This window comes from Thalassophryne amazonica, chromosome 19 (genome assembly GCF_902500255.1).
Source record: "Thalassophryne amazonica chromosome 19, fThaAma1.1, whole genome shotgun sequence".
Classification (NCBI taxonomy): domain Eukaryota; kingdom Metazoa; phylum Chordata; class Actinopteri; order Batrachoidiformes; family Batrachoididae; genus Thalassophryne; species Thalassophryne amazonica.
In genome coordinates this window covers 8,495,642-8,523,617 of record NC_047121.1, presented here as the reverse complement: position 1 = coordinate 8,523,617, position 27,976 = coordinate 8,495,642, and the positions used below count along the sequence as shown (strand labels likewise).

The 27,976-nt window shown below is 40.6% G+C and overlaps 1 protein-coding gene across 1 annotated transcript; it reads right to left on the bottom strand.

Moving 5' to 3' along the window:
- Nucleotides 1-4,787: 4,787 nt before the first annotated feature.
- On the bottom strand, nucleotides 4,788-27,913 carry slc4a1ap (solute carrier family 4 member 1 adaptor protein). Its single transcript, XM_034195347.1, has 14 exons — nucleotides 27,123-27,913; nucleotides 24,936-25,146; nucleotides 24,657-24,785; nucleotides 18,392-18,452; nucleotides 18,172-18,311; nucleotides 17,913-18,073; nucleotides 15,163-15,232; nucleotides 14,850-15,039; nucleotides 14,633-14,720; nucleotides 14,332-14,533; nucleotides 12,245-12,343; nucleotides 10,721-10,803; nucleotides 10,559-10,628; nucleotides 4,788-6,019 (listed from the first exon to the last, which is right to left on the bottom strand). The coding sequence occupies exons 1-14, from the start codon at nucleotides 27,792-27,794 to the stop codon at nucleotides 5,970-5,972; spliced, it is 2,226 nt and encodes a 741-aa protein (XP_034051238.1). The 5' UTR covers nucleotides 27,795-27,913; the 3' UTR covers nucleotides 4,788-5,969.
- Nucleotides 27,914-27,976: the final 63 nt, after the last annotated feature.

The following is a 27,976-nucleotide window of genomic DNA, read 5'->3' as shown; positions in this document are numbered from 1 at the left end:
CAAGAAGACTCCACAAAGTCCCACTGTTTATAAAAAAAAAAAAAAAAAAAAAAAAAAAAAAAAAAAAAAATTGCATGTGCTAAAGGGAAATGGAGGAACATTTTGTGGACTGATGAAAGCAAGATTGTTGTTTTTGGGTCTTAGGGACAGTTTGTCAGATGGCCCACAAAAACTGAACTCAAGCTACAGTCCACTGTGAAGACAGTGGTGCCTGATGGAGCATCATGATATGAAGATGTTTCTCATAGTATGGTGTCAGGTCTATTTATCACATACCAGGGATCACGGATCAGTTTGAATACATCAAAATACTTGACGAGGTCATGTTGCCTTATACAGAAGAGGAAATGCCCTTGAAATGGGTGTTTCATAAAACAACCACCCCAAACACACCAACAAGGAGCAGTATCTTGATTCCAGACCAACAAGATTAATGTTATGGAGTGGCCAGCCCAATGCAGACCTTAATCCAACAGAAAACTTGTGGGGTGATGTCACAAATGCTGTTTCTGAGGCAAAACCAAGAAATGCAGAGGAATTGTGGAATGTAGTGCAATGGTCCTGGCCTGGAATACCTGGTCCATACAACACAGATCTGAAGCAGTTCTTAGAAACAATAGTTATACAACAAAATATTAGTTAAGTGCGTCACAGGAAAGAAAAATCTTCAAGCATATTTCAGTTCATACAGTAAATGTTTGAGTTTGTGAATAAAGATGCAGACATGACTTTTTTTTGGATCAGCCTAATTTTCCTTTTTCTTCACTTTCTGTAAAGTAAGAACAAATTTGAAATTTTTTTCTTTGTTTTTCTTTGAAACAGTGCAGTGTTCCCAATGCATTTGCATGTATGGAAATAAAAGCTAATATAAGGATTCTGAGCTGTACTCACTTTTTTTAAACATTTGCTGTCAATCTGAATGCAACTGTAGGTCTTTACTGATATCTGATGTTGACAATTCCCAATCTGTTACAACTGTCAGACGGTTGGGAAAACGAGGCATTGGCAGCAAGCAAATATTCCCACTGCATGTATGTAGATATGAACAAGCATCTCATATGGAAAGACGAGTAAAGCTTGAAACAGACAGACTTGAGACCTGTCCATTTCTAGGTTTTTATATTTTATATCCTGTGCCATTATATGCCATGTATAAATACGAGGTCTGTGATTTAAAAAAGCGGTCCTTTTTATTTTTTTCAAAAAAAATGGATTTGATTCATATGTTTTTACGTCAGACAAGCTTGAACCCTCGTGCGCATGCGTGAGTTTTGTCATGCCTGTCGGTGACTTCATTCGCCTGTGGGCAGGCTTTGAGTGAGGTGTGGACTCCCCCTCCCGTCGGAATCTCTTTGTCTGAGACGCTGCAGGGAGACGGCGCGCGTTGCTTTATCAAATTTTTTCAGGACTGGTGAGGGATATCCGTGTGGACACTATTTGAGAAATTCAGATGGTTTTCGGTGTAAAGTTTAATGGCTGATGAGAGATTGTGGAGTTTCTTTCGCTTTAAACACAGCCCATAAAGCGGATCGGCGCGGCGCGGTCGGAGGTGGCGTCCGTCTGGCTGTTTCGAGCTGAAAACATCCTAATTTAAAGCTCTGTTCACCCAGGATGTCGTCAGAGAACAGAGAAGTTTCAGAAGAGGCCGGCATGAGGAGTTTATGCGGACATTCCACTGTTAAAGGAGATTTTGTAATAAAAGAACGTGCGGACGAATTTGCCGAGTCGGGTCTGTGACGACGCCCCAAATCCGTTCGCGCCGCCACAGGAAAAACACCTCCGTGTTGAAAGCCACTTGTAAAATTCAGGCGGCTTTTGATGGCTTTCAACAAGTGAGTATCTGAGAAATTGTTTAACAGCTGGGCATAATCCAACTTGTCCGTTAAGGTTTCCAACAGAGGTGTTTTTCCTGTGGCGACCCCCCGCAGTTGGGTCCAGCCCGACATGCGAATCTGCCCGCACGTTCTTTCATTACAAAATCTCCTTTAACAGTGGAATGTCTGGATAAACTCCTGATCCCGAGAGGTTGGGCCACTCCTCACTCAAAGACTGCCCACAGGCCAATGACGTAACCAACAGGCGTGAAAAAACTCTTGCTTGCCCACGAGGGTTCAAGCATGTCTGATGTAATCACACGTCATTCAAATCCGTATAGTTTTTGAAAAAAAATAATAAGGTCTGTTACTTTTCTCACAGACCTCGTATATAATAATAAGCAGTGTACTTCACGCTATGACACATTATGAATCACTACATCTTGGCGGTAGTTTACCATAAAATAGACATCAAGTATTTAGCTGGGTTTATTTGGATGTGTAACAGATGAAAGTAAAAATAATTACTAGCATGTTGCCTGTGGGGATTCACGGGCTCTATATTGGGTCGTGTTTATAAAATAGGTAGCTGACATTTTTCAAAGGTGGTAATAAATTGTGCAAAGAATGGCGTGTGAGTCCAGAATGTTTGTAGAATCTTAGACCTCAACAGTTTTAAGAAGAACTGAACCCTTTTATTTCCTGTTAATTATGTATTAATTTTTAATGTTAATTTGCTGTCTTAATGTATTTATAAATTGTTTAAATTCTTGTTATCATATACACACTATAATTATTATTTTATTACTACCTCTAGTTTGTCATTTGATGAGACCACAATGGAAATAAGTGTTTTTACTTTCTTGTGTCATCCATGTATTTTTAACATATTTACAATTACACAGGGCTGTGAAATGAAAATTACGAAATCCAAGGAAAATTTGCAGGGGGTCTGGGGGGTGCAGCCTGCCAGGAGCCGGGGTCTAGGGCCCACAGGGCCCCAGAAACTAAATTTTATATCTAATGATACATTTTCAGCATCTCCTGGAAGAAAAAACCTCAAAAGTAGTGCATATTTAAATGATCCTTGATTCAACTTTTCATTTGAACTGTCAATGATAATGTTGAAATAAAAGAATATGACATGGAAGTAGGACCTGGGATGATTTTCCTAACTGTAAAACAAATTATGCATTAACTCAAAACAATTAAACTACATGAAGTTCATGAAGACTAAAAAGACTGTTAAAACATTTCAAAAACCACAGCTAAAGCTTTTAAAAATCATTTAAAATGTCATTAACATACCTTATAGTAACACATTGTTGTGTAAAGTCCTGTAAATCCATTCAAAGCCACATCTTTTTTCCCCCCAATGAAAGAAAGTCTAGATTAATTAAAAAGGTCACCCAGTGCTCTTTGAAATCCTGTATGAACAGCACAATGATTATTTTACAGAGATTCAAAAAAAAAAAAAAAAAAAAAAAAAAACCTTTTCTTGTTTAATATAAAGATGATTTAGCGCCCCCTGCTGGAATGGCATGTTAGTCCAGAATGTAATTAGCAATGTTAGATATCTGTAGTTTCTCCAAAAATGTTAGCCCTATCAACGTTCCATTTTCACGCAAGCAGGTGCTTCTGTTTTTATGCACAAACAGAGATGTGGCTGAAGCTGTCAAAAGCAATATACTTTTCACTCATGGTAAAAGCAACATGACCCCTAACTAAACTGACTAAACCAATTGAACTACAAAAACTACTGTTTCAATTTGCAGTTGAATTTATAATTTGGAGTTGTATCTGTTTTTTTAGTATAATGTGCAAAACTTTCAGTAATTGATTTTGAAGTAATGCAAATGAATTGAAATTACTTCAGTTTTTTGTAATGGAATTTGGTTAATGACAAAAATGGCCATGTAATTTATACTCTGTAAAGAATTTTATTTCAATATAATCTGACAAACATTAGTGCAGTGGATCTCAAACGGAGGGTTAGTTACTAATTACTGGGTTAATAATTTGTAAACTACAAAACAAACGGAAATATTTGATCGATGTGGAAACAGAGCCAAACTGATGCAACCTTTTTGTCATAATCATGTGGCTAACAGACTGCATCAGTTTGTAAAACTGTCCATCCACATTAAAACCAAACATATGGAGTTTTTCCAAAGGGAAGAAAAAAATCTCAGGTGATGTTCATTAGTGATGGTGAAACAATTTGATGTTTGCACATAAAAAGCAACGATTGATGCGACAGACTAAACTTGCTTTTTCTTGCAACCCGCATTCGACATGAATTAATTAACGATTTCTTTGTGATTCGATAATTTCTGCTTCTGTGGCCTTGACATTTGATGAATTGGGTCCAAACCCGAACCACTTGATTCTTGACTAACACACAACCCTTCCACCGCGTTTCATCCACGAGGGCTCCAAACTGTTAAAAAAAAAGTTATGACACTGAGTTTGACCACTAAGGTCACCCAAGCACAAAAGTCATATGACATCATATTGGTGTTTAACAGGAATCATAAATGTATCTTTAACCAGGTCCTAAAATTAGCCGTTCTACATAGTCTCTATGGAAAACCATTGAGAAAATGTTTGACCTTTGTCCTTGACTTTTAACCAGTTTTTATACAAATCAATCCACTCAAATGTTCTTCTACGTTTGGTCCAATTATCAAAACTGAGTTATTTTGTTCACACGTGGATGTAAAGTCTGAAAATACCCTCACATGCAGTGATACGTACAGGTGTCACATAAAAAAAAAAAAAAAAAACTAAAACTACCAAACTGACTAAAACATTTAAATAAGAAAGCTGAAAAACACATCTGGTCTTCTTACTTGGTTTTGCATTTTAATGTGGAAACATTATACTTTTTTTTTTTCTCGTGATACACAGAGAAGACGGGGCACCAACCATACAACATACCAGGACAAACAACCACACATGAACAGTCTGTTGTCTAATTCGTGAGCATCCATACCCTAATCTAGGGCACCAGAGTCTTGATCCCCTTGAGAACACCCAAAAACGAATTGTGGTGACAGCCACAAACACACTGCCACAAACACACACAATGGAAACTTTATGCTGTTCTCAGATCAGTCGCTTCCAATACGGTCCATGAGGGCAAAGAAAATCCTGACTTAATGTTCGCCGCATACAAGCCTGATTGTTGTGGAACATCATCACGTGACAGAAACTTGCCAGGTGCAACGACAGAGTCAAAGTCTAACGTGTTTAAGTGGTTTACGAGGTGCAGCCGAGATGACCGGGCTGTTCGCACCAGATCGCAGGCTGACAGACTCCGTGAGAGACTGAAGGAAGCAGACGCCAACATCATGTCTGAGGGGCGACACGGGGGCGAACGGGGCTCAAAGTGAAGCTCGCAGTTGTGAACGGAGTGTTTTTATTTTACATTTACACACAATCAAAAGGCATTTGAAAAGCTCACGTGACTGTTCAGAGAAATACTACAAAAGTCGACCAAGTGAGGAATCCTGCTTCACCAAACACACCAATAACCGGCCTGCGCTTAAAGACAAACTGCTTAAAAAGAGAAAGCGGAAAAAATTCAGCAATACATGGTGGTGTGCACATGGAGCGCAAGTCATTATCAGCTCGTCTTTCATGCAGTAAGCCATCCAACCATCCAGATGGTCAGAAAAGCTGCTTCAATGCTCGCTCGCTCTCTCTCTTTGGAAAGAAGGAGGGTGAAAAAAAAACCAAAAACGGTCACGACAGCAACCGGCTGAATCCACGGAGGATGTGTACAGATAGAATGTCAGGTGGATCTTACTGCAGCCAGGAGCAGAAAACTGAACTCAGATCAGCTGACACGTCCTCTGTCCCGCGTCTCTGTTTACAGTATCTCTGCGTGAAAAGCGCCGGAGGCTGTAGGATCCGCTGTGCGCCGCTTTTAAAAAACGGGAAGGAAAAGAAAGCAAAAAACCCAAATGCCAGCTTGTCTGTTTCCAAACACGTCCATGTTTTGCTGGCGTGTCTTGTGTCTGTTCCAGGTGCCGGATTATCATGTTTTTCCTTCAGGCTGGTCTGAGTTGTTCCCCTCAGAGAACAGCAGAGGAACAGGGAACAGTCGGAGGTGCCGTGTGTTACATGGAGCTGGAAATCTGACATCCTCCTTCAGTATCCGTACTTGTCGTTTAGGTGTGTGCGACCATCTCCGGTCTGACCTGAGCATGGAAACAGCAGCTGTTACCACCAAGAAATACTGTGACGTTTCATCAAACACTCAGAAGACAGAATAAGATGTGTTGGTGTAAGGACACCCAGAGGGACACGAACACATGAACACACATCAGCAATCCAGTTAAGAGTCCCACAACACCCACATCCAAGAACGCTCCAGCACTTATTCCAGAGATTATATCATCCAGTCGTTTTATCGCGTAAACTGACTTTGATTGGTGTTCTTCCGAATGATAGAAATGTCGCTGCAATTTTATCTTCACTAATGGCCCATTAAAGCCTGTTTATATCCTCTCACTGTGTGTGTGTGTGTGTGTGTGTGTGTGTATAGAGTTCAAATATAACAGTGAAGTTGTGTTTGTCGTTCTTTTAACTGACGACAGAGTACAGAGCTGCTGTTTCTGGCCCTGAGTCTGTGACTCTCAGTCGTTCTGTGAGTCACACAGACAGCGAAAGAACTCAGATCTTCAGGATTATATTTGCACACAGTGTTTTACTGAACGCTGGGTGTATTTACTTAGTAAGGTAGGGTCACTTACTTTCTGCATCGAAGGCCCTATCGGTCCTGTGCTTCTAGAGCTGTGACCTCTCAACGAGGGACTTCAGGGTCAAAGACAACCCTGAGACCCTGACTAGTGTTCGTCTAATCCGCTTTTAAATGCTGGCACACTCGGGGCTTCAGTGACTTTGCCCCACAGGTTTGTCTGTACATTTTTCACTTTTTCTGACGCTCTTCTGTCTGAGACTGATGCAGCACCTGGACTTGCCCATCTTCCACCTGTGGCCTCTGGTTTGCTCTGTTTTTGTCAGATACAGTAGTGTTCAGAATAATAGTAGTGCTATGTGACTAAAAAGATTGATCCAGATTTTGAGTATATTTCTTATTGTTACATGGGAAACAAGGTACCAGTAGATTCTCACAAATCCAACAAGACCAAGCATTCATGATATGCACACTCTTAAGGCTATGAAATTGGGCTATTAGTAAAAAAAAGTAGAAAAGGGGGTGTTCACAATAATAGTAGAATCTGCTGTTGATGCTACAAACTCAAAAGTATTATGTTCAAACTGCTTTTTTAGCAATCCTGTGAATCACTAAACTAGTATTAAGTTGTATAACCACAGTTTTTCATGATTTCTTCACATCTTCAAGGCATTACTTTTGTTGGTTTGGAATCAAGATTTTGCTGGTTTACTAGTGTGCTTGGGGTCATTGTCTTGTTGAAACACCCATTTCAAGGGCATGTCCTCTTCAGCATAAGGCAGCATGACCTCTTCAAGTATTTTGACATATCCAAACTGATCCATGATACATGGGATGCGATATATAGGCCCAAAACCATAGTAGGAGAAACATGCCCATATCATGATGCTTGCACCACCATGCTTCACTGTCTTCACTGTGAACTGTGGCTTGAATTCAGAGTTTGGGGGTCGTCTCACAAACTGTCTGCGGCCCTTGGACCCAAAAAGAACAATTTTACTCTCATCAGTCCACAAAATATTCCTCCATTTCTCTTTAGGCCAGTTGATGTGTTCTTTGGCAAATTGTAACCTCTTCTGCACGTCTTTTATTTAACAGAGGGACTTTGCAGGGGATTCTTGCAAATAAATTAGCTTCACACAGGCGTCTTCTAACTGTCACAGCACTTACAGGTAACTCCAGACTGTCTTTGATCATCCTGGAGCTGATCAATGGGTGATGCTTTGCCATTCTGGTTATTCTTCTATCCATTTTGATGGTTGTTTTCTTCCACGCGTCTGATTTTTTTTGTCCATTTTAAAGCACTGGAGATCATTGTAGATGAACAGCCTATAATTTTTTGCACCTGTGTATACGTTTTCCCCTCTCCAATCAACTTTTTAATCAAACTATGCTGTTCTTCTGAACAATGTCTTGATCGTCCCATTTTCCTCAGGCTTTCAAAGAGAAAAGCATGTTCAACAGGTGCTGGCTTCATCCTTAAATAGGGGACACCTGATTCACACCTGTTTGTTCCACAAAATTGACGAACTCACTGACTGAATGCCACACTACTATTATTGTGAACACCCCCTTTTCTACTTTTTTTTTTTACTAATAGCCCAATTTCATAGCCTTAAGAGTGTGCAAATCATGAATGCTTGGTCTTGTTGGATTTGTGAGAATCTACTGAATCTACTGGTACCTTGTTTCCCATGTAACAATAAGAAATATACTCAAAACCTGGATTAATCTTTTTAGTCACATAGCACTACTATTATTCTGAACACTACTGTACACTGGCTGCTGCTGCACTTCTTCGCTTTCTTCCCTCAAACTCTGTCATAATTGTATTAAATAAAAGACAAAAGGGACATAAGTCCTGCTCACAGGCTGATTGCCAGAGACAGGACATGTCCACGTCAAGTATAAACTCCAGACAGACATCTCCACGTCACTACATATCCACAACACGTCCTTCCATAGGGATTACATGGCAACCTGTCGCCTCCGCTGCATTATATCCGGATCCAAAAGCCGAAAATCCGGCTCAGGCCAGAAAAATACCAGGCCTGTCAATGGTTCCCAAACCTGGTCCCCACTAACCCGTACATTTTTACATCTCTCTCAGCTTTTGTTAGTCCAGAGAGAGATGAAAAAATGTGCAGGTTAGTGGGTCCCTGCAGTTCATGGTTGGGAACTACTACACCAGTGATAAAAGCTTTTTCTAATCAGACCCGTTATCTGGCAACACCGGGAGGTGACCAGCACACACTGCACCTCTTCAACACACTTCCAGTCAATTCTGAATATGCAAAAAGAATAACTCGACCTGTTTAATTTCAAAAGACCTGCACCCCTACAGCATCGTGGAAAGTGAACACATTTATTCATAGATTCACTTTTGTTTACGTTGCATTTTTCAAGTATAAAACTACACAATCTTGGACACACTTTGCTTTCATGGGATCATTTGCCACACTACCTGTCTGAGCAGCTCTATGTACTGAATCGATTTCAAATCAAAGTGTGAGATAGTGAAAGATTAACACCGCTATCATCCCTCTGGAGTCCAGGGTATAACTGGCCATTTGTACTGCTTTTGGTTTTACCTTCATAATTTGCCTTAAAAAATTGGCCTTGTTTGGCGTCATGTTTTTCAGCACAACCTCGCCTGTGTAACTTTTCAGTTTTTCTTTCAATCTGACATTTATTAACACAATGAACCTAAATTCACACAAAAACATAAAATCCAAATGGAAAAAAAAGTTTTTCTTACTGTGAAAACCACAAACATGTTTACCAAACCATTTTTATAACTTGGAATATAAATTGTAAATTTCAGAAACAAATGTTTAAAATATAGCAAACAACAGTTATACACAACTATTTACATTTAAATGCAGGAAACACTTCAGGCGATTTTTTTGTACAACTGTTTACAAAAGAATAAGATGCACACAAATTACTTGTACCACTCCAAAAAAACAAAAACAAAAAAAAAGCAATTCTTGTCCAAAACAAGACAGTGGACTCAGGCCTCACCCACAGGAGTGTTACTCCTCCTGTTGTTCACCTGGAGGCAGCATTAGCACTGCAGTTTCATCATTGGATAGCCCTACCTGGGGATGTTGCTCAACCACGTGGGGTCGCTGGTTTTCATTGGTTTATGTCATGCGTTTTCCACCAGTGATAAAGGGGAAGATGCCCCCCAGCAAAGGTGAGAAAGGAGAAAGCTGTTCACATGCGCATCGAAGGCAACGACTTCACAACCAAATACGTGGGTTTGTGATCATTTTTATTTTGCTTAGGTCATGCATTTTCCACCAAATTATAAAGGGACAGCCATGTTTTCCCCCCCTTGTAATTGCTCAGGGCAGAGAGGAGAGAAGCCCCATTTGCACACGTGCTGGACAAAACAATTGCAGGAAGCGCCGCTCCACACATTAGCATAATAATCAGTAAAAAGCCTGTCAAAAATGATTGTTAATCAAGTTTTAGTTGGTCTATCAACAACATTATAAAACTGGTATATTGGTTGAAGTCTGCCCTTTAATTAACACATTCAAACGGAAACTCAGTATGGTGGATTTGATGGGAGGACCGCTTAATTCGGTCATATGACTTTGACGCGTCCCTGCGTCAAACGACTCCACAAGGTTAAATCACTTTTTCAAGCCATTAAACTCTGGACTCAAAACACTTATCTTTCTTAAAACAAACGTATATAGAATGAATCCTTTGGAGGGTGAAGACGACAACAACAACAACAACAACAACAAAATCCCCCAGAGCTGATGCATGCTGCATGAATCACAAGGTGTACAGGACTGGTGGGTGGCTACTTGGTGTGCGATTCAGATTTTATGTTATTGGGCGGTCCGCCCAAGTACAGCCTCTGCACGGGAAACACAGTTTTACTGACTTGATTACAGAAATCTTGCAGACCTACCTGCTTACTCCATTAATGCTACATTTAATCTGCTTATCAAAAGAAATACATTTTCCAACAGTCAGTCAAAACTGTGTCTAGTACAAACCAATCAGTAAGTTTCTTTACCTGCAGGAGGCACCCAGACACAGTAATCAGGGTCATCCTCAGGATACTGTGCCGAGAGCTGCGCTGGAGACTGTGTATGGAGACAGAACATGAAATGACTATTCAAACCACATCCAATTGTTTAATATGACAATATGTATATTGTGGTGTGGGAGGACCTACCCTGCTGGGCCCAATGACTTTCTTCCTGGTCCTCTGTGGGCTGGGCTCAGCATGTGGCTCTTCCACCCCTTCAGTTTTAGAGCCTATGGTGATGTAGGAGGTTAATACAAAATCACCACTGCATGCTTAACACCTGTATTCCACAGGACGCCGGTCTACTACAATCGCCCACGATCCAAAACGGTGAAAAATGGGATCAAACAGCTTAATCTGGCTTGCCTCCAAACAGGCTGTCTTATAAAATACAGACCTGGCAACCTTCCCGAAAACAAAAGAAAGGCGCTGCATCCTTGGCCAGAACCGCAACAAACGCTGCTTCGGCTTCAAATTGTTTAACCCAATGGAACACAATCAAACAGGTTTCAAGCTGTACTCACTAGGAATACCCTGTTTAAAGACATTCAAACATTATTGAAGCTTTTAAGACTACGAAATCCCCAAGGTTACCACACACTAGCAGCAATTATGCAAATCGAGATGAAATTTTTGAGCATTTTGAAAATTTGACCCCGATTTCAAATCTGGTGCCGATGATGGACTCGTGACTACTACGTGTACCAAGTTTGGGTAAAATGGATCAAGAAGTTACTATAATGCTTCAAAACATGCCCCGATTTGCAATTTCTGATTAAATGGGAATGAACGGCGCTCTGTGGAATAGCCCTACGACATAGCCAGTATTTCCCTTCCACTACACAGGCCCAGCGGGTCGCTGGTCTGGAACCAAAGTATTTCAAATAATGAGAGTTACTGTAAAAAGTTCCTCCAGTTTTGACACATCACGCAGTAAAGTCAAATTTGTAAAGCTACTGCAGATGACATTTTCCTGAGTCTGCTTCACAATAAAAGCATTTTTACACAGAAGCTGAGACAGACTCATGGCAAAGACTTTTACTCTGAAAGTCATGTCATCATTGTTGCATGTAAATGTTTGGAAGTTAACAGCACTTTGCTGACAACAGACTTAAGAATCAATCAAAGTATTTTGTTTGAAAGCTGTTTAGGAACTTGTGTGTCCAAAACAGATTCTCTTACAACAAAAGGTTAGGGTTATGATAACATCATTAAAACCTGGAGCAGATGCAATCAGAAAATTAAAAACACGCGTCAGTGACGCTCTGAGGTGAACGCAGACATTGTTCCACATTCTGGACAATGTTTCAGTAAGCAGTAACATCTTATCCTGCCCTCTGTGTGCAAAAATGCTCAACTGCTTCAGAACTGCATGTGATGATTATGCAAGGACATAACTCGTGGGAGAAGGGGGGGCACTGGGTTCTCACACAGATAAAGTGTTATTGGACGACTGAATACGACTTTAATATTCCCAACGTTTATCTGTAATTATGGCTGAGCCTCTTCAAATAAAATATATACTATGAATCCTTTATATTTTATTTTGTTGTACATTTTATAAGGCAAATCCTCTCATTATTCAAACCAAGTTTGTGCAACTTGTTACCTGATTATCAGGCCAAGAACGAAATCCTCCTGGAAGCACTGAAAGAAATAATCAACACCCACCTGAACTCGATGGAGCCGGGGCCGTGCCGGTGTTGTGCTGGGAGACCTGCTTCACTGCGTCCACGTTCTCATCAGCTCTCCTCTGTTTGTGGCTTTGTTCTGATGTGAAATTACAGAGGGGGGAAAAAAAAAAAAAAAATCACGATATCTGCAGTCAACCATCACAATGAACTAGGGGGAGTGGGGTTATCGTTTCTATATACTTTATTTTACGCTCTTTGGAATGCTGACAAATAACTTACATAATGAATTATTATTTATTTACTATCTGTAACTGTGCATAAATGTCTGTGTGGTTAATGTAACAGTTTTCTTAGACCCCTTGAATTAAACCTGAAAGTTAACATTACAAACACATCTTGACTGTTTCATTTCAAACCCATTATGATGGCATACAGAGACAAAACCACAAAAAAGTATCACTCTCCAAATACTTACAGTAGTGTTCAGAATAATACTAGTGCTATGTGACTAAAAAGATTAATCCAGGTTTTGAGTATATTTCTGTTACATGGGAAACAAGGTACCTGTAGATTCAGTAGATTCTCACAAATCCAACAAGACCAAGTATTCATGATATGCACACTCTTAAGGCTATGAAATTGGGCTATTAGTAAAAAAAGTAGAAAAGGGGGTGTTCACAGTAATAGTAGTGTGGCATTCAGTCAGCGAGTTCGTCAATTTTGTGGAACAAACAGGTGTGAATCAGGTGTCCCCTATTTAAGGATGAAGCCAGCACCTGTTGAACATGCTTTTCTCTTTGAAAGCCTGAGGAAAATGGGACGTTCAAGACGTTCAGAAGAACAGCGTAGTTTGATTAAAAAGTTGATTGGAGAGGGGAAACACTTATATGCAGGTGCAAAAAATTATAGGCTGTTCATCTACAATGATCTCAAATGCTTTAAAATGGACAAAAAAAAAAACAGAGACGCGTGGAAGAAAATGGAAAACAACCATCAAAATGGATAGAAGAATAACCGGAATGGCAAAGGCTCACCATCCAGGATGATCAAAGACAGTCTGGAGTTACCTGTAAATGCTGTGACAGTTAGAAGACGCCTGTGTGAAGCTAATTTATTTGCAAGAATCCCCCGCAAAGTCCCTCTGTTAAATAAAAGACATGTGCAGAAGAGGTTATAATTTGCCAAAGAACACATCAACTGGCCTAAAGAGAAATGGAGGAATATTTTGTGGACTGATGAGAGTAAAATGGTTCTTTTTGGGTCCAAGAGCCGCAGACAGTTTGTGAGACGACCCCCAAACTCTGAATTCAAGCCACAGTTCACAGTGAAGACAGTGAAGCATGGTGGTGCAAGCATCATGATATGGGCATGTTTCTCCTACTATGGTGTTGGGCCTATATATCACATACCAGGTATCATGGATCAGTTTGGATATGTCATAATACTTGAAGAGGTCATGTTGCCTTATGCTGAAGAGGACATGCCCTTGAAATGGGTGTTTCAACAAGACAATGACCCCAAGCACACTAGTAAACCAGCAAAATCTTGATTCCAAACCAACAAAATTAATGCCTCGCAGATGTGAAGAAATCATGAAAAACTGTGGTTATACAACTAAATACTAGTTTAGTGATTCACAGGATTGCTAAAAAAAAGCAGTCTGAACATAACAGTTTTGAGTTTGTAGCATTAACAGCAGATGCTACTATTATTGTGAACACCCCCTTTTCTACTTTTTTTTACTAATAGCCCAATTTCATAGCCTTAAGAGTGTGCATATCATGAATGCTTGGTCTTGTTGGATTTGTGAGAATCTACTGAATCTACTGGTACCTTGTTTCCCATGTAACAATTAAGAAATATACTCAAATCCTGGATTAATCTTTTTAATCACATTGCACTACTATTATTCTGAACTCTACTGTATGAACTTGTCTGTAGTTAATACTGGGATTTATAAAATCAAGTCATTCCAATCCAACAGAAGAAACAATTCTCTGCATTTTTTAAGTGTTTTTCTGTATTGTATAATAAAATGCATCTTGAAACAGATCTACTGCCACCCAGTGGATCTGAAGTAACTTGTAAATCCATGAATACAACACTACTCTGAAAATTTCCAACCTGTTGCTGGTTTTCGACGACCTGACAGATCATCTGGTGCTTTGGACTCCAGGGAGTCCAAATTAGACTCGGTACCAGCTGGACACTCTTCATGATGCTGATCCTCAGTTTCATCCTCGTCCTCCTCCTCTTCTCCTCCAGGTGGAAGTTCTTTCATGTTGAAGAGTACTGTGGGCAGGTTAGGCCGTTTAGGGGGCAACTTCTATAAAAAGAAACATCAGTGGAAGAGAAATGGGCTTATAAAACTCAAAGATTAGGATAGGCAGGGGTCACGTCAAATGTACAGTAAATGTACACCTACTCCGATGGTACCCGTCTTCAGTTTGAACTTGCTCCCACCCTTCATGGCTCCAAACAGCGGTAACACAGTCTTCTTCTGTGGCTCTGAGCTATCATAGACAGAGGCCACAAAAACATACTGCTAAAACATTCAAAATATTTACCACGAACACCAGGATTTTGGACAGTTTTCTGAAATACATCCCTTAGACTTGTCAAAAAATACAACAAGACCTCACCTCGGCAGCAGTGAGGGCATCTGGGCGGGTCGGGCAAGCTCAACAAGCTTACAGAGGCGCTGAGCATCTTTCCGCAAGTCTGCTAAGTGCACATGAAGCTTCCTGCGCTCCACAGTGTCCATCGTGGCCTCGCTTCGCACCGCGTTCATAAAAGCATCCAGTGGGTCCTCAGTGGAAGAGCTGGACGAATCTGACGGGAGGGGAGGTGAGAGCAAAGAGTAGAATTTACACAATAAAGACATTCGACAGGCAGCAGAAGTTACACAGATATGACAGAGTCTGAGATCCTGGATCAGAAGTTAGCTGGACTCACCTTTCTTTCCAGCACTGAGCTTTTTCTGAGTCTCTTCCAGCTCCTTCTTCACCTCTGACAGTTTGGCCACCTGAGACAAATTCAAAATATTAGAGATTATCAGGAGAATATTCTGAACCGTTCCACAATATTTACTTCCACAACGGAGGTCATGTGTTCACTGCCATTTCTCTGTCTGTCTTGGTCCAGCACACAAGTGTGTGACAGTTAAGGACCCCCGTGGCTGGAGAAGGCCAAGGGGACGTCCACCCTTCACCTGGTTACAACACATACTAGATGGTTACTACAGAGATGTGGGAATGGACCGGTTGTTTGCCATCCAGGACCCTTTGTGGTTCCACAGTGCTGTGGATGTGAAGTAACACAGAACCAGCGCCTGCTCCCAGACTTGATTTGTAAACCTGATCCTGACTCTCTCGGTCTTGATTATAGAATCGAAGTAAGACATACAAATGGTAATGACAACGAACCATCCATCAAAGAACATAAATAATCAGGATCAAAGATTGTAGCTGAACTTTCAGGATTTCTTTTTAAGAAAATCCTCCTCTATACCACTTCTACTGGATAGAAAACTTGCACTATGCGCAATATCTCCAATCACAGCCACATAAAGCCTATAACTTCCTCTGGGTTGTCTTGGTGGCTTTCCTCACTCTTTCTCCTTCTTGCACGCTCACTCAGTTTTGGAGAACTGTCTACTCCATGCAGATTTACCACAGAGTGCCACACTGTTTGTATTTCTTCATAACTTCTGTAAATAAAGTCCAAGACACATTCAGTGACTTGAAAAATGCTCATGTATCCATCCCCTGACTTGTCTGAAGAAAACTGGCATTAAAACTGATTATTTACCGGTATTATACCAAAAGTGCATACAGTATTACTCATACAACCCATCATCTTGGGTTTTGTAGTTTTCTAATTCGGTTACATCATATTGCAGAGATTTTCTTTGAGTTTGAGTTTAAGGAAGATAATTTTACAAATTTTGATATAGAGAAGCCTGATTTACTTTTTGTCTCAGCCGACCAAGGTATCACCCTTGGCTTGGGAACTAACCTGTACTGGACTGGCATCCTGTCCATGGAGAATCACAGACTCAAATCCACTTCACACTATCCAGGAATAAGCATTTGCACCAGTGGGCCTATATGGGACTTATTTCATCTACTCCAGACACTTACACACAGTACCACACACGGTTTTCTTATTATTGCTGTAAATGACATCCAAGATATATTTAGTGAGTTGGAAATGTTCACATATCCATCCCGACTTGTCGAAAGAAAACTGGATATAAAATGGTGACTTGAAAATGGTGACTACTCATTGTAATCACTATATTTAGTTTGTCCAACTGATTGTGGCCTCTGAAAATGGCTGTAAAATCAGTGTTATTTCTTAAAAGTAATACTTTGTTAAACTCCCTGAATTACAACGTTATCGTTTAATTTCAAGTCCATTGTGCTATGCACACATTACCACAATTAAACACATTTAACACTCCCTGTCCAAATACTTCTGGACCTCAATGTGTTTTAAAATTTGATGCACAGGAATTAAAAACAACACACAGAAAGAAATCACTTAAGACCCCACAGACTTAGGCTTTTTTGACTGTTCATACTGTACATAGCAAGTGACCAGATCTGATCTGTGTGTCCATGTTGCAGTCTTCATCTATTAGTTACTATAGCAATGAAACTCACACATGGAAATAGTCACATAAAGATGCTGTCTGGTGTCTGAATGCTACATCGAAACCCGCAGAGCTCTCTGACTTAAAGGATATGGAATGGAAAATATAATCAAAGGTTGTGGTGATTCTGTATGTATTTAGTATTTGTATTTTGTATTTGAGATTCAAACAAGATATGCTCATGAATTGGATTTAAAGTACAATGGTAAATGGATCACATGTTTTGTGGTCAAAGCGCTTTACAGCGATGCCTCACATTCATACACCAATGTCAAAGTGCTGCCATGCAAGGTGCTCACTACACACCAGGAACAACTCTAAGATAACAGACCTTGCCCACAGGTCCCGAGTGATTTTCCGATTGTTGGGGAATTCAAACAGAGGATCCCTGTGGTCATAAGCCCACTGCTTTAACCACGCGACCACCACCTCCCAATATCATGTTCTGAACTGACGCACCTCTGAAAGAGTTAACTGCCAAGTTAAATCCTGTTGCTGAGCAGCTCAGGACAGCACAGACTACACGACTGATCATTTCTGTGTGCACTCTTTTGCACAGCGATGTATAAATGCTACTAAACAACAGCAGCAACAGTCATTTTATGTGAACCAGCGTTTAATTATGGGATATGTGTTAAATCAGAGATGTCAGGTTCTAGCCGTTTATTATATATTCATGAACTATTTTGCAAAAACAACGCAACCTGACCCAACAGGAAGGTTTTTTTTTTTTTTAACCAGTGTGTCTGTTGGCGTGGGATTCACTCTCCGTTGGTTTCTATTCATGCATGCAGGTTATGATGAAAGAACAAAGACTTTTCATGCTGAAACATACATACAGCACTGCAGCTTTATTTTGGTTTATAGTATTTGCACATTTTGATTTTGTATTACTGACTGCACTTCATACAGTTGTGACTTGTTTTTCTCATATTATTAATGCGCATTATTGAGCATCTAAATGACTTTGATCTTACGTCAATTCAGAAGTTATTTAAGTCATGTAAGAAAATGAACAAGTCGTATGAACGGGGAAATGGATTACTACCAGAGATTCATAGGTCTCTGGACACTCCTCGATCTTGCCCGCCTTCTTCATTCGTTCTTGCCTCTTCCTCTCCACAGTACCAGTTCGATCCAGAAAGGTGTCATCGTCACTGTCGTAGTAGTCCTCATCCTCCCAGTTCTTCTTCTTGCGCTTACGTGACACTAAAGATTATAGTGAAAGAGGGTGGAAAAGGGGATGAAAAGGAGGAAAAACCTATCATGATAAAAATCTGCAGATTTGAGTCTTTACACTTTCTTACCTGCTTCCTGCCGCAGCAGCCCTCTGGCTTCCAGCATTCGACAAGCCTCTAAGCAACAGTGGACGGCTGCTTCCTTCTTCTTCCCTGTGTGCGTCACTTCGGCAACCAGCTGCCTGCCCATAGCATCATCCACCGGCAGCCTGAGAGAGAGAGATAACATTAACTGAGGGACAAAACTGCTTCATCAACAATTTACAGCAATTCTTCCCATTTCACTGACTTTATTCTGCAGAGCCACGCCCCATGATTTTTGTCTTCGTACTCAAACTCCAGCTCCTCTCCTGGTTAAAAAAAAGAGGCCAAAGAAGAAAGTAATTCAAAGGTTCAAACTGTCAGCTGACAGTCACGTTACAGGTAATCACCCCCACATATTTCATGCCAAAGTCTAATCCGACATCCAGCAGCAGTGGACTTGTTGACCAGATCGAGGCTTTGGAAAACAACAAACATACAACTTTAAAACCACACGAAGTGCTACATTCATACATGGTCCTTTCTGCAGGACAGTGTAGAGGTGCAACGGTGTTATTTGAATTTTAGAAAGTAACCACTGTCAGATGAGTATGCATACCTCCACCACCAAACCAAATCACACCTGCTCTTAGATATTAGCCCTCTACACATGCCTTATTTTTTGGAGGCTATGTTTACACCCCTGCCCATTTCTTCATCAGGTGGTTGATTAGTTAGCAAGACTGCACAAAAACTACTAAACCGACTGTCTTGAAACTTGGTGGAAGGTTGGGGTGTGGACCAAAGAAAACTATTAACTTTTTGAGAAAATCCATTAAAATGGACAGATCCAAGAAATCTTTTTTCCCCACTTAAAGACAGCAGGACAAAAAAAGGGAGCTGGAGCCTATCCCAGCGAGAGGCGGGGTAAACTCTTGACATGCTGCCAGTCTATCGCAGGGCCACAGAACGACAAACATGTTCACACTCTCACCTACGGTCAATTTAAAGTTTCAAATTCACCTAACCTGCATGTCTTTGGAAGTGGGAGGAAGCCGGAGCACCTGGAGGGACCCTACATGAACATGGGGAGAACAAGCAAACTCTACACAGAAAGGACCAAGTGGGGAACAATCCCACGACCTTCCAGCTGTGAGGCAACAGTGCTAACCACTAAGCCGCCATGCTGCTTCTATCAGATAATACCTAGGCAAAACAAAATAATTTTTTTGAGTGAACTGATGAATCAAAGTGTGCCAGATTGTAATAAGCATGCCCTCAAAACATTCCCTATTAATCTGGGAATGCACAAGATGATTGTAATAAGCATGCCCTCAAAACATTCCCTATTAATCTGGGAATGCACAAGATGACAGGATTTATGGTTTTTGAGTTATGTCAACAAGCAAGAGGGGCTGGACTCATCTGTCCATCTATTCACTCACTGCATGTACATGTTTAGGGTTGTCCAAAGCTGATTTATACAGGCCGTATATTTGACATGTCCCTGTGTTTATTTTAATAGATGAATTTGCACTCATAAAATTGTGATCTGCTCACCATCTTTGTATACAAGTACGAATTTTATAAAAGTTAGTAAGTAAATAAATATCACAAGTTCATTTGGCTACATTTACAACCCCAATTCCAATGTAGTTGGGATGTTGTGTAAAATGAAACAGAATATAATGATTTGCAAATCCTCTTCAACCTATATTCAATTGAATACACCACAAAGACAAAATATTTAATGTTCAAACTGATAAACTTTATTGTGTTTATGCAAATATTTGCTCATTGTGAAATGGATGCCTGCAACACGTTTCAAAAAAGCTGGGACAGTGGTATGTTTACCACTGTGTTACATCACCTTTCCTTCTAACAACACTCAATAAGCATTTGGGAACTGAGGACACTAATTGTTGAAACTTTGTAGGTGGAATTCTTTCCCATTCTTGCTTGATGTACGACTTCAGTTGTTCAACAATCCGGGGTCTCCGTTGTCGTATTTTGCACTTCATAATGCGCCATCAATGGGCGACAGGTCTGGACTGCAGGCAGGCCAGTCTAGTACCCGCACTCTTTTACTACGAAGCCACGCTGTTGTAACACGTGCAGAATGTGGCTTGGCATTGTCTTGCTGAAATAAGCAGGGACGTCCCTGAAAAAGACGTTGCTTGGATGGCAGCATGTGTTGCTCCAAAACCTGGATGTACCTTTCAGCATTGATGGTGCCATCACAGATGTGTAAGTTGCCCATGCCATGGGCACTAACACACCCCCATACCATCACAGATGCTGGGTTTTCAACTTTGTACTGGTCACAATCTGGATGGTCTTTTTTCACTTTTGTCCAGAGGACACAATGTCCATGATTTCCAAAAACAATTTGAAATGTGGACTCATCACACCACAGCACACTTTTCCACTTTGCATCTGTCCATTTCAAATGAGCTCAGGCCCAGAGAAGGCAGCGGCGTTTCTGGATGTTGTTGATGTATGACTTTCGCTTTGCATTGTAGAGTTTTAACTTGCACTTGTAGATGTAGTGACAAACTGTGTTAACTGACAGTGGTTTTCTGAAGTGTTCCTGAGCCCACGCGGTAAGATCCTTTACACAATGTTGGTTTTTAATACAGTGCCGCCTGAGGGATCGAAGGTCAGGGGTATTCAATGTTGGTTTTCGGCCTTGCCGCTTACATGTAGAAAGTTCTCCAGATTCTCTGAATCTTCTGATTATATTATGGACTGTAGATGATGGAATCCCTAAATGCCTTGCAAATGAACGTTGAAAAACATTTTTCTGCTAGACTATTTTTTTTACGCAGTTGTTCACAAAGTGGTGATCCTCGCCCCATCTTTGGGGATGCTCTTTTTATACCCAATCATGACACTCACAATTAGTGTCCTCAGTTCCCAAATGCTTATTGAGTGTTGTTAAAAGGAAAGGTGATGTAACACAGTGGTAAACATACCACTGTCCCAGCTTTTTTGAAACGTGTTGCAGGCATCCATTTCAAAATGAGCAAATATTTGCACATAAACAATAAAGTTTAACAATTTGAACATTAAATATCTTGTCTTTGTGGTGTATTCAATTGAATACAGGTTGAAGAGGATTTGGAAATCATTGTATTCTGTTTTTATTTACATTTTACACAACGTCCCAACTTCATTGGAATTGGGGTTCTACATCTAAAGCAGTGATCAGCTTAATCAGATGTGTTTAGCCAATTAAAAGCTGGCAGACTTCAGACTTGTCCAATCACATGTGGAAGCATAATATGCATGAAAATACGCAAATATGCATGGAGATGGACGCAGATGAACAGATTTATTTTGCTGTACATTTTGGCACATGACAAAATGAATCATAGGAGTTATTATGTCCCCCATCAGTACTGGTTTTAAGGACCTATGCTGTCTACCACTAGATGGTAGTATAGCAACACAGGAATAAGTGCCTGAGTGGATATGTGGTAGTCAATATGGTATCAAGAGGTTCAATGCACCAAAATTTAAATTAGTTCATGTTCACAAGAATAGTTGCTGTCATGTAAAATTCACCTTTCCTCTGGATGTTCTTTGGTGAGGTTTTCTGTTGTTCAACAGCCCTCCCTCATCACATATAAATAGCTGTTACACAAACAATGGGGACAACACAGGAATTCCACTACTATGCAAGTCTTCCACAAGTACACAAAGTGGTTGCACAATTCTGGACGTACTGTTCAAATTTATAGACTTCAAGTGAATTTCAGAAAAAAATTAAATCCTAACTATAAACCATTAAATAGAAAGTGTTTTCCAAAGTAGCTACAGTATGCAACTGAGACAGAATGTAGGAAGCATAAAATCTTCCGATTTTGTCCACTTTTCCAAGCTGCACAGAACAAACTCATTCCTTTTGGAGGTCTTAGTGCTACTTAATGGAGGCAACATTGTCTTTGTTTTAATGTCAAATAAATTATCAGAAGAATGAATTTATTAATTTGTACTTTGATCCAAGATCATGGTCATGCATGTCTTCATGAACATAGGTATCAGCCTGCCCACCCACAGGTCAGTCCAATATAATCAACACAACTCATCCTAAATGTTGGGTGGAGTTCAGTAAATTGTCACATAAGATGTGCATGAAGGAAAATCTTTCTGGCAGGACATCTTCAAGGACACATAACTGAACATTCCTGTTTAAATTATGCTTCTTACTATATGATACCGACATTGTACGTGAAACAGTAATACACCATGTGAAGATGTACATTAAAGAAAATCATTTTGGTGTGAATAAACTGAATTATTATAACACTATATTAATTGTATTCAAGTGAAATGGTGCATTTTTCTTGAGATTCAGTTTCCGATTTTTCCTTCTTCACCCTGGATTGAATACAACCCCTGGCAATGATTATGGAATCACAGGCCTCGGAGGATGTTCATTCAGTTGTTTACTTTTGTAGAAAAAAAGCAGATCACAGACATGACACAAAACTAAAGTCATTTCAAATGGCAACTATCTGGCTTTAAGAAACACTATAAGAAATCAGGAAAAATAATTGTGGCAGTCAGTAACGGTTACTTTTTTAGACCAAGCAAAATATGGAATCACTCAATTCTGAGGAATAAATTATGGAATCACCCTGTAAATTTTCATCCTCAAAACTAACACCTGCATCAAATCAGATCTGCTCATTAGTCTGCATCTAAAAAGGAGTGATCACACCTTGGAGAGCTGTTGCACCAAGTGGACTGACATGAATCATGGCTCCAACACGAGAGATGTCAATTGAAACAAAGGAGAGGATTATCAAACTCTTAAAAGAGAGTAAATCATCACGCAATGTTGCAAAAGTTGTTGGTTGTTCACAGTCAGCTGTGTCTAAACTCTGGACCAAATACAAACAACATGGGAAGGTTGTTGAAGGCAAACATACTGGTAGACCAAGGAAGACATCAAAGCGTCAAGACAGAAAACTTAAAGCAATATGTCTCAAAAATCGAAAATGCACAACAAAACAAATGAGGAACGAATGGGAGGAAACTGGAGTCAACGTCTGTGACCGAACTGTAAGAAACCGCCTAAAGGAAATGGGATTTACATACAGAAAAGCTAAACGAAAGCCATCATTAACACCTAAACAGAAAAAAACAAGGTTGCAATGGGCTAAGGAAAAGCAATCGTAGACTGTGGATGACTGGATGAAAGTCATATTCAGTGATGAATCTCGAATCTGCATTGGGCAAGGTGATGATGCTGGAACTTTTATTTGGTGCCGTTCCAATGAGATTTATAAAGATGACTGCCTGAAGAGAACATGTAAATTTCCACAGTCATTGATGATATGGGGCTGCATGTCAGGTAAAGGCACTGGGGAGATGGCTGTCATTACATCATCAATAAATGCACAAGTTTACGTTGATATTTTGGACACTTTTCTTATGCCATCAATTGAAAGGATGTTTGGGGATGATGAAATCATTTTTCAAGATGATAATGCATCTTGCCATAGAGCAAAAACTGTGAAAACATTCCTTGCAAAAAGACACATAGGGTCAATGTCATGGCCTGCAAATAGTCCGGATCTTAATCCAATTGAAAATCTTTGGTGGAAGTTGAAGAAAATAGTCCATGACAAGGCTCCAACCTGCAAAGCTAATCTGGCAACAGCAATCAGAGAAAGCCAGATTGATGAAGAATACTGTTTGTCACTCATTAAGTCCATGCCTCAGAGACTGCAAGCTGTTATAAAAGCCAGAGGTGGTGCAACAAAATACTAGTGATGTGTTGGAGCGTTCTTTTGTTTTTCATGATTCCATGATTTTTTCCTCAGAATTGAGTGATTCCATATTTTTTTCCCTCTGCTTGGTCTAAAAAAGGAACCGTTACTGACTGCCACAATTTTTTTTCCTGATTTCTTATAGTGTTTCTTAAAGCCAGAAAGTTGCCATTTGAAATGACTTTAGTTTTGTGTCATGTCTGTGATCTGCTTTTTTTCTACAAAATTAAACAACTGAATGAACATCCTCCGAGGCCGGTGATTCCATAATTTTTGCCAGGGGTTGTAGTAAATGTTGTTTATGCATTTTTAACAGATAATCTGTGTATGTTTGTTGAAAAAGTGATAAAGGAACCTCTACAATTCATAACAAGGAAACATGTAAAAACTGCACATTGCTTGATTTGAGGCTGAATTTTTCCTGGAGGAGGCGCCTCAAATTTTATAAATTTACTGTTATTCACTAACATGTTAAAAAAAAATCATTAAAAGTTTTGACTGCAGACTACACTTAAAGGTCTATTTACATTTTGAATTTCATAACAATATATAAAACATATCTTGTGTTGTTGGCAACATTTCAGCTTCATTAATTTTGTTGTTTTAAATATAGAACAGAAATTACAGTCAATGGAACGTGCTACACTACTCTGCTATACGTTTAGGGTGTGATCAGCACCATGGACAGCAGCCTCTCAGAAAGCTCTCAACAGCGCACACATGCGTTCAATAGAACACAACGGTTTAATTTACCTTCTCTATCATAGAACCCTTGCAAAGCTTTCTTGGGGTCTTTCAAGTAGGCGGCTTCCTGGTCTTCAATGAACTCGGTTGAAAAAGGGTTTTCCTCATTTGCATCTTCCTCTGGAACCACCTCCTCAGCTGCACAGTGAATATATGGAGACAGAGAATAAAATGTTAAACTTTCTAAAAGAAACTTGACTGAGGCTCCCAGAGAATGACAACACAGACAAAATGTAGCACATCGTACGCCAACGGCATCAAACCGGCTGTCACACTGATCCAGCTCACCCATTCCCCAAGAACAGCCTGAATCGTCGCTTGATGCTTTGCCGTGGCTCTCCTCACTTTTCCCTTCGGCGTTTTCCATCTCACCCTCCTCCTCATCATCAGAATTTTCTCCCATCATCCTCTTCTCCAGTTCTGCCTTCTGTTTACGGGCACGCTCTCTCAGCTCTGTCACGGTTAACTCAGATTCCTCTTCCTCATCAAACTCTGGACCCTGTGGAAGAAGAGCAAAGACAAAGACTCAGTCTGGTCTGGAGACTTGATCCATATAAATTCATTGTTTCTAAATAGATGAACATTTTTTCTAACGATGGGCAGTTTGAGGTTGATGTCTTGATTTTATGAGGGTTCTTCAGAACACTGGGGAAGCTGAAATGGCAAATTTCTAAATTTAAGTTGCTCATTTGTATGCCATGTAGGATTTGTTCAATTCAGCCGTTTCAGACTTTTCACTCTTAGCTGAAATTTTGGTTCCTCTCTTTTGCCAGAAAAATGTCCACAATTTTCATTATTATTACTGTGAACTCACTAAAGCACAAATATGAGGTTTTGATCCCCCCACCCTAATATGCTAGTATAGTCCATAAGTATTTGGACACTTGCGATTTTTGTAGTTTTGCTTCTGTGCACCATCAAAATAGACCTGAAATGAAATAATTAAGACGTGCTTGTAGTGTAGACTGTCAACTTCAATTCAAGAGGTTTGACAAAAATACTGCACTGACCAATCTTATCTTGTGTTTAGCAAAATCCTCTTCCACTCCACTATGAGGCTATGGAACTGGTTATTCCCAATAAAACTTGCACTATGCACAATTTCTCCAGTCACAGATGCAAGAGGCCTTTAACTCCGTCCAAGTGGTCATGGATGTCTGGGTGGCTTCCCTCTCTAGAACTTGTGAAGGAACTAGTGAGGATCATCTAAGAGGAAAACTTTTTCCTCTTAGATGATCACAGTTTTTCAGCACAGCCTGTTCTAGAAAGATTTCCTGTGCTGTTTGTATTTGTTGATTAATGTAAATGAAGTCCAAGATACTGACTTGGGCATGTTCTTGTATCCATCCCAACTTAATTACTTATGTGGTTCCTGGAAGGTCCTACTGTGACTAAATTTCCCGATCTCAAACTAGCAGGTTGGCTCTGATTTCCCAAAAATCCAAACCGGATTCATAATCAAAATGTACACTGAACCCAGATCAACATTTTTCTCATAATCATCTCTCAAATGTTGGAACACTGGGAGATTTGACAACCTGTGCAGGCAGAGTGATGGCGAGTGACGCTATTCAAGTGGACACTTGTTCAGCATCTAACCTTCCCCATCTTGATCAGGTGCCCTCTGGTTTACATAGTAAGATCCAGATGCATTTTCAGACCTCCAGCGCCATCGTGCATACAGCATGTGAAATCATCTCACCTGCGAGGTGTTTATATCAGAGGGTTGTCAGACCCAGCTTCTTCAAACATTGTGGGGAGCTCAGATTACAGTGTTGGCAGTTTTGTGGCTCACCTTTGGACATTTTCCAGTTCAGTGGTTAGTTTCTTTTCACTAGGGTTCCACATTGGTACAGAATATTCAAAATGGGGTCTTATAGATTTGTAGAGTCATCTGTAGTAGAAGCTCCACCTGAAAAGTCCCATAATTCAGTTCATTCATACTAATATGTTCCGCAAAGGTTAAACGCTCATCCACCCCGACTTCCGGCTACTTCTCTGTTGTCAACTGACTCAGCGTGATACGATCACCATTTGACAATGTCATGGTGTATGTTTGATCAGTCTATGTTCATCCTCAAAGTGGAATAGTTATAACCTCACACTTATCTGGGTGTACTTTAAGCAGCCACTTTTCTGACCAGCTTTACATGCAGTCGATATCCTTCTGCAGCATCTCTTTGCCGGAGACGTCGCCGATAGCCTTGTGTCTTAGTATGGTCAAGCCTTTTTGTGTTTGCAGACATCACAACATCAAAGAGTTACTTGATCAACAAGATAAAAAAACAGGGAACCCAATGGTACCCTGTGGTACACTGCTTGCTAGGATGAAAGTTCTACAGACTGACAGACATTGACGTCTCTCAAACAGAGCACTTGTCTAAAGAAAACTGACTGCAAAAGTTAATGATTTAAGGACCTGAGTACACACGTACCCATGGTGATGGTGACCGCGTTTTAAGTAGAGGTCCTCACCTGCAGGATAAAAAGCCTTGTACTCCCTCCGAACTTTAAGACATGCCCCACGTGGAGTCTGATGTAGGTCTTTGGTGGAATCCTGTTCTTATTAACGACAGTGCCGTGCGTACTTCCCAAATCGTGGACGTAGACGCCCCTGTCCTCGCCCTGTCCGGCCTGTCCTCGGTACTGTAGGACCGCGTGGTACCTGGACACGGACGGATGGTCCAGGGTGACGTCACACACGGGAAGGCGTCCAACCACCAGGTAGCTTTTGGGACTGAAGGGGACAGTGTCCACTATCGTGCCGTTCTTGAGGACTTCGAGAGAATAGGGGGCATGCGGAGCCGTGCGGCCCCAGGGAGGCTCGGTGTACGGCAGAGGGGGGAAAGACCCGGCCGGCGGTCCCTTAGCGGGCAGCACTCTGGTCCTGCCGCCGGACTTCAACTTAGCAGCAGCCGCGTCCTTCTCTTTATCACCTTCTTCTTCTTCCGCCTCCTCTTTTTGGGGCAGTTTCGTTCCATTTGGACACCCGTCGCTCTCGGTTTCTGTCTTTTCTTTGAACGCGGCGGTGACGTTTCGTTTCTGAACGGGTCCACGCGCGGAAAACACAGCAGGTTTCTTAAAAGTGTCGTCTGTGTCTTGTTCGTCTTTCGAAGCGTCGTTACCCTCAACTGCCGAACTTTCCATGGCAGAGTTTATCTCTCCTTTTGGGTTTATTTTTTCTTTTCACAGGCCACCGTCTAACTACATTGACGAGCACACGCCATCTTTGTTTGGTCCGTCCCTAAATACTGTCCGGCTCTTCAAAAACACAGCCATCTATGGAATACTTCGTAAAAATAACTGACAATTAATATATTAAAAATATT

What these genes read in the sequence shown, in the direction of transcription:
- slc4a1ap (XM_034195347.1), bottom strand. Translation starts at nt 27,794, where the DNA reads ATGGAAAGTTCGGCAGTTGAGGGTAACGACGCTTCGAAAGACGAACAA. An exon ending in AGGGTTCTATGATAGAGAAG is followed by an intron (nt 18,453 to 24,656) that starts GTAAATTAAACC and finishes TTTTTTAACCAG; the next exon opens with GAGAGGAGCTGGAGTTTGAG. An exon ending in GCGTGGCTCTGCAGAATAAA is followed by an intron (nt 18,312 to 18,391) that starts GTCAGTGAAATG and finishes TCTCTCTCTCAG; the next exon opens with GCTGCCGGTGGATGATGCTA.